Source organism: Pan paniscus, chromosome 11, assembly GCF_029289425.2.
Source record: "Pan paniscus chromosome 11, NHGRI_mPanPan1-v2.0_pri, whole genome shotgun sequence".
NCBI lineage: Eukaryota > Metazoa > Chordata > Mammalia > Primates > Hominidae > Pan > Pan paniscus.
Window position 1 is genome coordinate 16,185,880 of NC_073260.2, and position 16,029 is coordinate 16,201,908.

The following is a 16,029-nucleotide window of genomic DNA, read 5'->3' on the forward strand; positions in this document are numbered from 1 at the left end:
AATATCTGTGTTACAATCAGAGTAAGATGCTAATTACAAGCTCTGATCCCTGGATGAAAGTATTAGAAAGTACAAGAAGAATTTTGGCTTGCCTTGCCTTTTCCTATCCTCTGTGTTACTTCCCTCTTCCATTGTCTTCCCTCTTCCTGACATTCCTACTTGGTAAGATGATGGAATAAAATTTAGCTTGTCATAGTATTCATTTAAAAATTGACATCTTAAAAAATAAGTTCCATACTATTTATTGGGATTACATTACTTAGTAGTCAACCTTTGTTACGTGTAACTTTTAAGAGAATGTAAACATTCATTTACAGTAGTTTTATCTGATATGTGAGCTTTACACAGATGCTTGTATTGACCACAGTTAAGCATTTTGACATAGAAACATTAAAGTGAGCTACTTGTATATTTTGTATCACTATAAAGACAAAATTGAGCTATATCACCTATGAAATGAATACCCGTGGTACATTTGTTTATATTTATAAATCAGAGTAATAATCCTTTTTGAGGCTTCCCATTTTATGAGTAAAAGGGAGTAATGAAACATTGTATTCTGATTTTGTTAGCAGTGGTTAATGGGAAACAATGCAAATAACTGGTGTAGAGCTCACCTGGTCAGAAAATAAGTGTGTAGCACTTCAGCCTTTACAGTGTCATGGCCAGTAAAGAGAACCACAGTTCTTCCTTTAATAGATTTGTTTCCTATTGGCATTATGCCTTTTTTAATGACATTTCATCAGTTAGAATAAACATTGGCTGGGTGTGGTGGCTCATGTCTGTAGTCGCAGCATTTTGGGAGGCCAAGGCAGGCACATTGCTTGAGTCCAGGAGTTTGAGACCAGCCTGGGTAACATAGTGAGATCCCATATCTACAAAAAAATTAGCTGGGTATGGTGGCACATGCCTATAGTCCCAGCTACTCAGGAGGGTGAGGTGGGAGGATCGCTTGAGCCTGGGAGGAGGAGGTTGCAGTGAGCTGAGATCGTGCCAGTGCACTCCAGCCTGGGTGACAAAGGACGAACCTGTCTCAAAAAAAAAAAAAGAAAAAAACCACAGAATAAACATTGATTGTTGTAATAGGATCCTCTGATAACTGAAGAAATCAAAAAGTATCTTTGTTATTGTCTCCCATTTAGAAATATATACATTGTATTAGTTGGCCCACACAAATGCGCTACCTCTATCCGATGTTACTATCATGATAATGCTGGGAAGAAGTGTTAGTGGGCTGTCTTATATTTAAGAGAATCCTTAAAAAGAATGGTAAATCTGACTTAATTGTATTAAACAAAGAATTATTACTCAAGAAGCATTTGCATATTGTGTGCATTTATGGAATGTACCAATCCCAAAAGTTTAAGAGCCTACTTTTCAGTAGCTTAGAGGAGATAAATTTGGCTGTCTAAACTTGACTTTAGTGTCATGTGACATCTTCTCAAATATGGGTATTTGCTGCTTTGGGCCATTTAATCCAACTTTAAATTATTAAGGCAAGCTGAATAGCCATAATTAAATAGTGTTCTTTGTTGCTTTTTATTTTTAAAAGGCATGTAAAACTTGAAATGTAGTTCACTGTATTTTATATTTGTAAGTTTAATAATTTTGGTTTAGAATAGGGAATTCCAAACTGATACTTGAGTTCTCAATCATGGGGTGAAGTTTCTGTTAATGGTTATCTTGTTGAATTAGTTTATCTAGTGTAAAAAAATTGTCATCCTCAGTTTATTCTCAGTATATCTCATTGATATGAGACATAATTGATTTCCAGTTTTCCTTAAAGATGGTTAGAGATCAAAATTTCTTCTTTTAAAAAAATTGTTAATGCTATTGGTCCCAGATTTCCCTTCTTTGCATCCTGCCAAAGGAAAAAGTGCTCTGTACTTATTTTGTGCCCTGTAATGTTATAGATGCTTAATAAGATCCCAGATTTTAAGTAGCAGCTGTCATTGATTTGTTTACTGAATGAATTTTTCATGCTTCATTGTATTTGTGCACAGAACTACTCTGATGACTGTTTACTTAAATAATAATCATAGTGCACATAATTTTTTTAAAAAGCAACACAGCCAAATCAGGAAATTTTCTGGGAGTCTTATTAGTTCACTCAAATGCTGTTATTCTTTTTATTTTTTATTGTTTGATAATTTGATAGGAATCGCTTGGTCAAATTGTATTTGTCTCTCTTTATCCCATTTTACTGTTAGAAAATGTTTCGATGAAAGATCCTCCGGACTTATTGGACAGGCAGAAATGCCTGAACGCCTTGGCGTCTCTTCGACATGCCAAATGGTTTCAGGTTGGCTTTTTGTTACTATCTTATTGTTATTAAAGTTTGTCCAAGTTTCATTTGGAACACCTGCCACTTAATTGGTTTCTGTGTACTACGTAAAATGAGGGGTGCTTTCTAGCTCATAGTGTGGTTGTTGGAGTAATTGAGTTAATTTAGATATGTGCCTAGTATAGCTTCTATAGTTCATGATGTTTTATTATAATTCTTTTTGGCTTAGTATTCTGAATTTCAGATGGTTGCTTATAAAATCAAACATGACTGAGAAAAGCTAAAGGTTAAATTAGGTAGTTGCCTGGAGTGGGGTTGCCATGAGACTACGAAATTAATTTTAATATTATGGTCCTTTTATTTTTAAAGTGTACCTTTTTAAACCTTAATTTTACTACTTGTGATTAATTGATTTTTTTGTTTGCCTGATAACTGATGAATAATTTGCTACTTAGTATTCACTTGAAAGAACTTGCCCAAAATGAAGAATAGATCTCAATAGGGATATCTGGAATCATTTTGTTTGTTTTAGGCAAGGGCAAATGGATTAAAATCATGTGTAATTGTCCTCCGCATTCTGCGTGATTTGTGCAACAGAGTCCCCACATGGGCACCATTGAAAGGATGGGTAAGTACTTAAATATGGCTAAAAGCAAATTTGGAAGCTGTAGCAGGGAAAACCCTATAGAAATGAGATGTTACTTTAAAATGGCTATCTCCTAAGTTAGCTAAGGCATGCATTATGTATGTTTGCCATGAAAAAAAATAAAGCATCTTTTTAAGTGAATTCTTCTTTTGTGCATATAACTTGCCTCTTCTACCTCATTGTATTCATGTTACAGAGCTTGAAATATTTTTTTTCTGACAAAAAGGTTTTATACCTTTTAGAAGTGAGTATCTTCTTACACTTGACTTTGCACTGGTGGTTAATCACTTAGTGTTCACCTGCTGCCCACAAAAGTCTCCTTGGCTGACCCACTTCTCTTTTGGTGCCCCCTTGCATTACCATGAAAATTACCCAATAGGCCGGTATAAGGATCCTATACCTCTGTAGCTTTCTCTTTGAGTGGAGACATTTACAAATAAGTTCATGTTAGTAATTAAAGTCAGGCAAACAGTACACTTAACCCCATATGGATATCATTTATATATATTGTAAAATTGACTTAACTTGGAAATTATGCCTGCTCCAATCAAGACAACTTAAGAACATTGTAAAACAATTTAAATAAAGCCGTGAAAGATCATTTTATAAATGAATGTAGCAATGATTACTTTGACAAAATATCATGAGTTCTTAGTTTATTGAACATGGACATTTGGTCGTTTGTTTATTCTAATGGTAATACTTGAGACAAGCTGTCTGAAACGAAGTCTTATTATTATATTGAAATATTTGTGGTTTGTGTGCTTCCTAAGTGGGAGATTAAGTGGGCTGGGTTTTGTACACTGGCTAGTTATTAGCTATTACTAACTTATATGAGGACTTGTTAAGTCTTTATTAAATGAATTAGAGACCATAGTTTCTCTAGTGATCCTTTCTGGGTAAATAAATATAAAGTTTTTGTTACAAAAATGTCTTCTGAAGATACGATCTTAAAATTCCTTGATTTAAAAACTCTTCCCAGGGTAAAGGTTGATAATCATGGGGAAAATGTTAAATGGGTCCTAAATGTTAAATTGAATTTCACTCTTTGGCCTCCCTTGTAGATAGAAATGTTAGCTCACATTTAACTGGAATCCTTTTAACACTTGGTGCATGTACTAATTTGTAATTTAATATCTTCTAGCCACTAGAACTTATATGTGAAAAGTCTATAGGTACTTGTAATAGACCTTTGGGCGCTGGGGAGGCCTTGAGACGAGTAATGGAGTGTTTGGCATCTGGAATACTACTTCCTGGTAAGGGTTTCAAACTCTGGAAGCAGAACAATCAGCAAATCTCAGTTTAGTTTATTTTTCTAAATATATGCTAAGTTTGTTCTCTACACAGGAAAATGATGCATAGGAGTTCTTTTGCTTGGAATTTTGACAACTAGAATGCGTGTTGGAAAAGTGCTATAAAACTCTTTTTCAATAATTATAATTTGTGTTTTATATGTACTAACATAAAGGGTACTAATAATATATTGTGTCTGCTTTGAATTTGCTTTACCTCGAACTCTGAATTTGAAATTGCAGATGTTTAGTTAAAATGTATGAAGTTCATTCTGTTTGTAGTCTGGTTTTAAATTTGGAAAAATTAAATTTGGTCTTATTTTCCATATGTAATCCCTTTTAAGATTTGGGCTGATTCATTGTGCTGTTTCTAAATTCTCAGAGTAAGACTCAGTTTGGGCCTTAGATATACAAGTGACTTCCAGTATAAAATAAGGACATACAAGTGCTAACATGTTGAAAATGAGAGTGTGTCCTTTTTACTCCACTTAACTGAGCAGACTTTTAACTTAGTTCCTCAGTTTTTTTTTTTCATTTTCTCTTCATTCTCCCCAGCCATCTCTCTTTTGTTTTAGTTTACCGAATTCTAAACTCAGTTCTAAATGATACTTGTGTTTTTCCTTTGCCAAAGGGGGTCCTGGTCTTCATGATCCTTGTGAGCGAGACCCAACAGATGCTCTGAGCTATATGACCATCCAGCAAAAAGAAGATATTACCCACAGTGCACAGGTAGAAGATTGAGCATGCCACTCTGACTTATTAGCGAGATAACATAACTTAATTTTCTCAATTGTGTTCAAACACTTTTTTCTTGTGTGTTGTTAGGGACTTCTGCTGTTATAATGTCAGAATTTATGAGTGTCTTTTTAGCTAGATGTTCTAAGGGCTTTATGAATGGCTATTGAAATGTGATTAAATATAATACTTTGTTCTTTAGCATGCACTCAGACTATCAGCCTTTGGCCAGATTTACAAAGTGCTGGAGATGGACCCCCTTCCATCTAGTAAGCCTTTTCAGAAGTATTCCTGGTCAGTTACTGATAAAGAAGGTGAGCATGGAAGTTTTTTATTAGGGTTGGGGGTTGGCACTGGTAGAGATAATCATGGGATTCATCTCTCATTACAACTTAGGGAACTTAATAATTGTGCATCCAAATCATGTATAAAAAGCTTTCTTCCTGACTGATATGGGTTGGCTGTGTTCCCATCCAAATCTCATGTTGAATTGTAGTTCCCGTAATCCCTAGGTGTTGTGAGACAGACCGGTGGAAGGTAATTGAATCATGGAGGCAGTTACCTCCATGCTGTTGTTGTGATAGTGAGTTCTCACAGGATCTGATGGTTTTATAAGAGGCTTTTCCCCAACCTCACTCTGCACGTCTGCCACCATGTGAAGAAGGATGTGTTTGCTTCCCCTTCTGCCATGATTGTAAGTTTCCTGAGGCCTCCCCAGTTATATGGCACTGTGAGTCCATTAAACCTCTTTCCTTCATAAATTACCCAGTCATTGGTATGTCTTTATTAGTAGCATGAGAATGAACTAATACAATAAATAGAATGGACCAATACACTGACTTTCTTCTCTTCTGTTCCTATTAGGTAACGTCAGCTGATGTAACATAATCATGTTTTCTTATTAATGACTAACTCATTTGGCTATGTTGGCCAGATGCCATTACTGCATAGACTATACTTTCAGAACCCCTGGTCTAAGGAGAAGAAATCAGCGATAAGCTAGGAGGAGACATTATCACTATCACTAATCAGTTTGATTATCTTTCTCAAGCTTGGAAATGTTATCTAACTGAGAAAGAAAGAAAAATACAGAGGAGAAGAAAAGCATATTGGAAAATTCAGGACCATCTTCCATTTGTATTAGTCTGTTGAATTCAGAGTTTCAGCAGAAAAAATGTAGATTTTGGGCTCAGTATGACCTGGGTTCCAATCATAGCTCCACCACTTCCTAGTTTTTTAGGCCTTGAGCAGTTAGCTCATCTCTCTCACTAGGGATATTACCCTCTTTCTTATTTTTTTGACTCTTGTCCGGTTAAAATGCCTGACTTGTTGCCTAGAATACAGTGGATACTCAAATGTGAATCCACTTACTGCCTTCCTTAGGCCTCAAAAATATTTTTTTTCCCTCCCTTTCTCTCCTTTTAAACTAGAAAGTGGAATATTTAATACCGATATTCTTCACCTGGAATGCAGCCTACCTCTAACAATGGAAATTACTCTACTTTTAGATATCACAAAAATAATGCAGTTGCCCATCTGTTTATTTAGATGACAGAATTCCAGTGGGTCTGAAGACTTTCAGAGAGTCTACAACATCAAAGCTGTTGAATAGTAATAATATTAAGGGTTTGTTTTTTTTTTTGGCCTTTTTCTCTCTTTCTTTCCTAAGTGTATAGTTTTCCAGAGGCTACATGTGACATGTGATGAGATCGTTGCTCTGATGGCTAATGGAATGTTTTATTTTCTATATCCTTGTGTTTAAAATTGTTTTGTTTTATTTTTAACATGCTCAATATTGACAGATATTACCCACAAAGCATAGCACTTCGGGTGCTTAATAATTTTTTAAGAGTGTAAAGTACTCCTGAGCTAAAAAGTTTGAGAATCAGTGCCTCACACTGTAAACTCCTCAGGAGAAAGAATCCTCCAGATTCTACCCTATGATTATTATAAACCAGTGCTTAATATTACTTGAGGAATGAAGGCCATTTTCTTCCTGCAGATGCTTGCTTAGTGGTGAAGAAATTATTGAAAGGGATTTACATACCCATGTGACATCAAGCATTGTCTGTGAATTGAATGATTGAATAAAAATGTTATATATATTTAGATTCTTATGATTAGTATCAGAAAATTTTATTTCAATCACCAAATTCACAACCACTCTTTCGGTTTTATGTTTTCCCCTTCACTAGATAGTAAAAGTATGTTTACTATTATGTGACTTAGTTTTTTTTTTTTTTTTAACTTTAAAGATCTTTCTCAAAAGTTTGGGAACTGCTGGTTTGTCAGTTGATAGCATAAAATAGAACCAGACTGCCAGTGTTCCTGTTCTAGTTCTGTCAAAGTTATATGGTCTGGGCAAGTCACTTTACTATTTTGTGCTTTGGCTATACAATGATCTCTCCAATACTTTCATGCTTTTAGCACCTAGCTTCCTGACATTCACGTTTAAACTTTATTCCTGTTATTCTCGGTGATCTCCTTATGCATCTCAGGTGATTTTTTTCAACACTAATGTCTCAGTTCTGTGACTTCTTCTCTCACAAATATTTTATCCTCTGCCTTTCCTTGGTTACTTATACTGTGGGCATAGCCTAGTTCTTGTCTTCATCAATAACTGTACCTGTATTATTTCCATAATCATGTTTTCAAGAATCCCACTTTCCAATCTCTTGTCATTACTGTGTCTCCTACCCTTATTTCAGTTCTTGAATCTTGTCATTTTTTCCAGTACCTTTGCATAGTCCTTCATCCTCCTCGTGTTCTCCCTTCTGTCCTTACCGTGCTTGTACTACGTGATCCTTGATTACCACTCTCTAGCACGTACCTTTACTTCCTTGATTCTCTGTTTCTGGCAAAATTCTAACTGGTTGAAATCCACCTCTCTACCTTCTCTGTGTCTGTACTGGGTTGCTCAACATGGTTGGAGAACAGCCGTCTTGACTGTTTTCCCTTTAAGTCGGTGACACTAATTTAATAGGGCTGTTTGTGTTGCTGGGCAATCCTGTAAGTTTGAGACTTCTCCAGTTTCCTAGATAACTGTTTCACATTTTCTCACATTTCACACCTCCTTCTCTACCTCCTTATTCATCTGATGAGCTTATTTGCTTCCATTTTCTCAGATAAATATTAAGAGATAACTTGTATATGTTCTCATCACTGTCTCCAAGCCCCACTGCATCAACTCGTATCTTTGCTTTTCCCTCCCTTGCCTCTGCAGAAAATGCCTCACCTCTAAAGACCGACCTTTCTACTTACCCACTATCACATCCCCTCTTGCCTACCAATGGACATTATTCCAGCAATTATCTGTTCTCTCACCAGCGTCAGTTCCTCCCTGTCTACTGAATGCTTCTCATCAGCGTAAAAACCTGCTGCAGTATCTCCCATCTGAAAGACAAGGCCAAAACAAACTCTCCCTTGATTCTGTAGGTCCTGCAACAGAGTTGCATTTCTCTCCTCTTTATAAGCAGCACTTTGGGAAGGAGCAGCCCTTTTCTCTTTTCTCCATTTCCTCACTTTGAATTCTCATTGAACCTATTCTAATCAGGTTTTCTTCCTCACCACTTGCCTGAAGTATCCCTTGCGACCTTCACGTTACTACATTCACTGGTTAGTTTTCAGTCCTCATCTTAGCCATTTTCAGCAACATTTGATACAGAGGAACACTTTTCTCTCCCATATTTATTTTATAATGAGATATAGCACATATATAGAAAAGTACAAAAAATACAGTTTAAAAAATAATTATTTCTTTCAAACCCATAAAACCAGTGCCATGGGTAAGAAACAGAATTCTATCAGTGCCCCAGAAGCCATCCGTTTTATCCTTCTCATTACCTTCCTGTACCAAGAAATACCATTTCTGACTTTCTGAAAATCATTTCCTAGATTTTCTTTCCCACTTTCCCACTTGTGTATGCTTTCCTAAATAATTTGAGTTTGCCTGGAACTTTCCAGAAATGGGTCCTAAGTTTAATCTTTCGTGACTGGCTTCTTTCTGTTCAGCATTCTTTGGGATTGATTTATGTTGCCGCACATAGATATAGTTCATTTTAATAGGTATATAGTATCCACTATGAATATGCTAGTTTACTCATTCTACTTTTGAAGGACGTTTAGGTTCTTTAGTTTTGACAACCACTTACCGTGTTGCCATGAGCATTCTTCTGCATACCTCCTGAGGTATACACATAAACAACCTAGTAAATGGTTGCACATACCAATTTACACTCCCACCAGCAGTGTATGAAAATTCCTGTTGCCCTGTATCCTCAAAAACATTTGGTATTGCCATGTTTTCTGAAATGAAATACCACTTTTCATTTGACTTCCAGGTCATCAGCTTCCTTTGTTCTTCTAGCTCTGTTGCCATCTCCTCAGCTGTCTTTGTTCTTTCTCGTCTTCCTGACTTCTGAATGTTAAAGTGTCCTAGGGTTCAGTCCTCAGACCCTTTCTCTTTACACTGATGCTTTAGGGGACCTCATTTAGTCTCTTGTCTTCAAATACCTTTTTATACTGAAGATTGTCCCAAATTAATACTTCCATCCCAGACTACCAGCTCTTGAACTCAGACCAAAATATCAAAATGCCTCCTCAATATCGCTACATGGATGTCCAGCATACATCTCAAACTTAAGATGTCTAAGATCTAAGCTTCTGCCCTCGCTCTCCCTTTGCTCTTCTCTTTCTATAGTTATCCCTGTCCCAGTCATTGGAAACTCTCCGTTTGCTCAGGCCAGGATTCTTTGAGTTGCCCTTGAATCCCCTCTTTCATTCACCCATATCCCAAACGTCAGCAAATCCTTTTTGCTTTTAAAGTGTGTCCAGGCCGGGTGGTAGCTCACACCTGTAATCCCAGCACTTTGGGAGGCTGAGGTGGGCAGATCACTTGAGACCAGGAGTTCAAGACCAGCCTGGCCAACATGGCGAAACCCTGTCTCTACTGAAAACATAAAAATTAGCTGGGCGTGGTGGCATGCTCCTGTAATCCCAGCTACTCGGGAGGCTGAGGCAAGAGAATCGCTTGAATCCGGGAGGCAGAGGTTGCAGTGAGCCCAGATCATGCCACTGCACTCCAGCCTTGGTGACAGAGCGAGACTCTGTCTCAGAAAAAAAAAAAAAAATGAGTCTAGAATTTAGCTTCTTCGCTGCTGACATCCTTATCTAAGCTGCCATCATCTCTCACCTGGATTATTGCAGTCACCTCCTGGTCTGGTTTTTTTGCTTCTGTTCTTGCCCCTCTATCTGTTCTCCACAAAGAAGCAATTCTCTTTATGGAGAACACCACCCCTCTTCAACTTTTTATCTTAAAATACTTGCAGATTCATAGTTGCAAAGATGATAAGGAGAGATCCCATTTACCCTTCAACTAGTTTCTCTTGATGGCTACATCTATGTAAATTTATAGTACAACATCAAAACCAGGAAATTGACAGTGATACAGTGCGTGTGTATAAGTTTTATGCCATTTTATTACGTGTGTAGATTTCTGTAGCCACCTCCACAATCAACATACAGAACTGTTCCAACACCATTAAGATCTGCTTCATGCTGCCCCTTTATAGTCGTACCCGCCTCTCTCTGCTCAGCCATCCCTAATCCCTGGAAACCACTAAGATTTACGTATCTCCATAATTGTATAATTTCAGTGATTTTATATAAATGGAATTCTACAATAAGTGACCTTTTGCGATTTTTTTTTTAACACTCAGCATAATGCCCTTAGGGTCCATCCAAGTTGTTGTGTGTGTCAATAGTTTGTACCTTCTTATTCAGTGGTATTCCATGGTATGAATGAGCTAGAGTTTATTTAACTGTTTACCTATTGTAGGACATTTAGTTAGTTTCCAGTTTGGGCTTTTTACAGTTGAAGCTTCTATGAACAATCATATATATATATACACATGTGTATATTTATATATAAAATTTAGGTTTTTGTGGGCAAGTCACAAAAACACAGGTATTTGTGTGTTAGATTTGTCACCAATTCTCCTGTGTTTCGGCTTCAATGTTATGCTGGCTTCATAAAGTAAGTTAGGACCTATTCCTTCTTTTTCTATTGTTTGGAAAAGTTTGCATAAATTTGATGTTAGTTTTTCTTTAACTGTTGGAAGAATTAATCAGTGAAGCCATTGGCGTGTGTTTTCTTTGTGGAAATGTTTTAAATTACGGATCTGATTCCCTTAATAAGCATAGGACTTCCATCTTCTTAGGACAGTTTTGGTAAGCTATGTTTTTCTAAGAATTTATCCATTTCAACTAAATTTAAAAATATTTTGGAATAAAGTAATTTATAAGATCCTCATTTTATTGTCTGTAGTATTTGTAGTAATGTCTTCTTTTATACATTTTGTACCTTCTTTTATTTTGCTAATGACTCTCACCTAGGGGATTATTATTTTTATTAATCTTTATAGGAAAATTAACTTTTGGCTTTATTCATTGTCTTCTGTTGTATGTTTGTATTCTGTTTTATTGATTTCTGCTCTTTTCTGTAGTTTTCCCTCCTTATGACTTTCTTTGGGTTCAATTTGCTGCTCTTTTTAAACTTTATGAGGTGGATGAATACATCATTGATTTTTCATCCTCTTATTTTATATACTATTAAGATGGTAAATTTCCCTTTAAGCACAGATTTATGTACATCACAGTCTTTGGACATTTGTATGTTTATAATCATTTAGTTGAAGCTATTTTTTACTTTCTTTTATTCCTAATTTTTTGACCCATGGGGTATTTAGATGTCATTGCTTAATTTGCAGACAAATGAAGATTTTGTAGTTAACTCTTTTGTTTTTGAGTTTTTACTTATTCTGCTGTCATCGAAGAACATGTGTTGTATGATTTCTGTCCTTTGATACTTCTTGAGACCTATTTTATGCCCCAGCACATGGTCGTTTTTTGCTCTGAAAATGTATATTCTGCAGTTGAGGGTCATAATATTTTTTTCGTGTTAGGTCACGTCAGGTCACTTGTTCATTGTGCTTTTCAGATGTTGTTTGTTATTAATTGCTGAGAGAGCTCTGACAGTTCCCATCTGTTGTGGATTTGTCATTTCCCCTTGCAGGCCTGCCAGGTTTTAGTTTATATTTTTCATTTATAGATTTTTGGCTCTTTTATCGTTTCAGATTTTCTGCCTGAAATTATTTTTAAGAAAGTTTGTTTTTGAAAGGTCCATCATCTGGGTCCATTTTGGGTCTTTTTCTATTGTGTGTGATTTCTCTTGATTTTTGATCATGATATCTTATCTTCTCATGTGCCTGGTTATTATGAGTGCTGGATTTTTAAAATAAGAAATTGTAGATAATTTAAAGTGTAGAGTAATGATATCTTCCTCCAGGGAGGATTTATATTTGTTTCTGGGAGGTGGCTAATGAAATTGGCCGTCTTAGATCATTTCAGTGTAGTCAGGGATTAAGATAATTTGAAGCTGGGCTTTCATCCTTGTGAGAGCCACAAGGATGAAGAAATATTTCCCGTTCATCTTACTTCTAGTGTGTAACATTTCAGAGGCCCAACCCAGTGTGTGGGGGGTTCACCAGCCCTTCTCTGCTTGGACCTTGAACTTAGTTTTGGACTCCTTGAGACCTGGGAGCCTGTTGACATTACTCTCTTCAGTTCTTAGTGACCTCTTCTGGATTAGGAAGATGCCCCTAGGGTTAATGTAACCCCCAATGCAGAGAATTTCTTTCACCTTCCATATCTTTGTTTATTTTAATTAATTAATTAATTTATTTAAGAAAACACGGCTTGGCTATGTTGCCCAGGCTGGAGTCCAGTGGCTATTTGCAGGTGCAGTCATAGCCCACTTTAACCTCAAACTCCTGGATTCAATGAATCCTCCTGCCTCAGCTTCCTGAGTAGCTGGGACTACAGGCATGTGGCACCGTGCCAGGCTCACCTCCCAGATCTTGATTTTAAAATTCTTCATTGCCCAGGAACAGATACTTATTGTTTGTTTTGCCCAGTTTTTCTAATTGCTCTAGTTGGGAAGCCTTTTTTGACTTATTTACTCTCTCATACTGGAAGTGGGCCCTTGATATTTTGTCAATTAATGGCACGGGGGTTTGAGAACTACTGCCTGGCTCTTCTCACCTACTGCTAGCACCCTCTCCTTGTTTGTTTCACTCCAACCACTCAGGTCTTTGCATCATTTCTTAGCATGTTTCTGCCTTAAGACTTTTGTAGTTGCTGTTTATTTTTCTCTGCCTGGGACTCTTTCTCCAAATGGCTGAATAGTTCACTGTTTTACTTTCTCAGGTCTTCATCAAAAGGTCTCCTCATTAGTGATACCTTTCTGCTGAGCACGACATATAAATTGTCCTTCATTACACTCACTACCATAGTATATGTTGTAATTAGTTTTGGCCAGTATATGTAAGCTCTTTGAGAAAAGGGAGATTATTTTGTTACTTGCTATGTGTCTAGCGCCTAAAATTGTCTTGCACATAGTAAATGTCAATTAATATTTCTTGTTTATTGTTGAATGAATATATGAATGAATTTATAATGGGGACAGTAAAGGTAATGGCTTCATGAGGGTGCTCATGAGGATTAAATAAGTTAATACCTGTAAGATGTTAACAGTGTCAGGCATATGGTAAATACGAAAATATTATTTTTAAAAATTGTTGCCTCAGAAATGATCACTTCTCATCACTAGATATTGTGAAGGTTGAATACCACCTGCTTTTTGTAAAGCAAGACCATTTTTCTCCTTAGGTTGCTATTATGATTAGCCCATTTTACAGCCCCTTTCCAATGGCTGCTATGATAGAATGAAGCTTAATCCATAGAACTCTATGTAGCTGGAGGATTTAGAGAAGAGATCTCTGCATTTAAGCTAGCTTGTGATTTCCAGGCAATCAAGGAGCTGCTTTTAATGTAACTTAATGAGCAGAAGAGTGATTGAATAGACATAGTTCCTTTTTAACTTTTATCTCTTAAAGACTGCATTCTGGGAGACTGGCATACTCACAGTTGTATGTAATGCAAATGAAATATAATACTCAGCCAACGTTGCCTTCTGTTGAAGAGAACATCAAGATTGATTAACCTGAGTGGTAAATATTGACCCAAGCAAATGCTGAAGTCAGTGTTTACCTCAAGGGACAATAAATCTTGATCAGAAAATACATAGTTAATCTCATTATTATTATAGGCTTTCACTAGAAGAATCTGGAAATCTTGTGGCATGAGTATCTTGAGCATAATTTTCCTTAGGAAAAACAACTAACTTTTAAAGTGAAGACATAAAGAGATCTTTAAAGTACTTGAATAGGTTGATGAACTTTTCTCTAATAATTTTTAACTTGGACAGCAAAACTGCCTTTTGCTTGACAACATTATAAATTGGTGGCTTCTTTATCCAAGAAACTGATTATTAATCAGTTCGGTTAGTTTTTGCTCAGTGCCCATTATGTTGCTTCTAAGTCTTGTGTTAAGGTAGTTTGTAAGATACAAGACAAGGAAAAAATATCTTTGACCTTCAAAGAGCACTGAAGACACACAAGAATATATGAAATAGGCAATGATACAAGACTTTACATTTCTGATATAAAATCTCTGATATGAGAGAACATTTTTATAGAGGAGGTGAACTGTAAATAAAATTTTGAATAGGATTTGAAGAGGCAGAAGAATATTTTATAGTTGGATAATCAGATTTCTAAAAGTATAAGATTTAACATGTGGACTTCTAAAGTTTATACAAGTCATAAATGTTAAATTACAGAGATGTTTGAAATGATATTAAGTAAAAATAAATCCTACCAGAGGTAGCTACTTTTTAACATTTTGATATATAGCCTTCTAGACTTTTTCTCTTCATGCATATAACGTGAATATATGCTGTCTGTGCGGCTGCTAAAACAAAATACCTTAGACTGGGTAACTTATAAGCAACAGAAATTTATTGCCCTCAGGGGCTTGAAAGTCCAAAATCAAGGCTTCAGCAGATTTGCTGTCTCGTGAGGGCTCATTGCTCATAGATGGTGCCTGCTATGTATCCCCACATGGTAGAAGGGACAAACAGTCTCTGTCAGGCATCTTTTATAATTGATAAGGGCTCCACCCTCATAACCTAATCACCTTCCAGGTTCCCCACCACCTAATCCCACTGCACTGGGGATTAAGTTTCAACATATGAATTTTGGGGGGACACATTCAGACCATATCATAGACATAGATATTGGTGTGTATATATGAATAAATGGGAAAAAATAAATATAAAAAGTGATAATATTGTTTCAAGATTTGCTTTAAAAAATTTTGCTTTTCTAGATTATAAATAATGGTAATTTAACTGATCAGTGAAAAAGTTGTATGGTCCTTGGTGTGATTCCTAAGATTTTCCTACCTGAACATGTTAGATACATGTGGTATGGTAAGGGGATTGTTGTTTTGACTGATAATGAATCCCTCATAATTTTTTTTAGGTGCTGGGTCTTCAGCTCTAAAGAGGCCATTTGAAGATGGATTAGGGGATGATAAAGACCCCAACAAGAAGATGAAACGAAACTTAAGGAAAAGTGTGTAAAACCTTTATTCTTATAGATGCAAACTAGAGAGGACTTGTAGCTTCAGATAGAAAAATTAGAAGTGAAGGGTTTTTTTTTTTTGAGATCGGTTCTCATTCTGTCACCGAGACTGGAGTGCAGTGGCGCGATCTCGGCTCACTGCAATCTCCACCTCCTGGGCTCAAGTGATCCTTCAACCTCAGCCTTCTCAAATAGTAGGGATCACAGGTGCGTGCCACCACGCCCTGCTAAGTTTTTGTATTTTTGGTAGAGACAGGATTTTGCCAAGTTGCCCAGGCTAGTCTTGAACTCCTGAGTTCAAGCAATTCACCCCCCTTGGCCTCTCCAAGTGCTGAGATTACAGATATGAGCGACTGTGCCTGGCCAAAAAGTGAAGAATTTGATTGATTTGAATTAGAGTTTTGAGACTAGATCTTAACTGAGCAATTGATAATTGGATAACTTTTTTGTTTCCAAGCTTTTTTGCTTAGGATGCATTTATATTGACAAGCGAAAATTAATGTGTAGTTAAATAATGCATACAATTTT

The 16,029-nt window shown here is 36.4% G+C and overlaps 1 protein-coding gene across 4 annotated transcripts in view; it reads left to right on the forward strand.

The window, feature by feature from the left end:
* Window positions 1–16,029, forward strand: part of STRBP (spermatid perinuclear RNA binding protein) — a 158,540-nt gene that overhangs the window by 104,819 nt on the left and 37,692 nt on the right. For all 4 annotated transcript variants that reach the window (XR_010109089.1, XR_008626649.2, XM_034929009.2 and 1 more), the window contains 6 exons: window positions 2,211–2,302; window positions 2,817–2,912; window positions 4,075–4,186; window positions 4,854–4,951; window positions 5,160–5,271; window positions 15,400–15,492. Coding sequence is in view for 2 of the 4 variants with exons in the window: in XM_034929009.2 (XP_034784900.1) it covers window positions 2,211–2,302; window positions 2,817–2,912; window positions 4,075–4,186; window positions 4,854–4,951; window positions 5,160–5,271; window positions 15,400–15,492 (603 nt within the window). In the remaining 2 variants the exon portion in view is untranslated. The remainder of the gene's footprint in view (window positions 1–2,210; window positions 2,303–2,816; window positions 2,913–4,074; window positions 4,187–4,853; window positions 4,952–5,159; window positions 5,272–15,399; window positions 15,493–16,029) is intronic.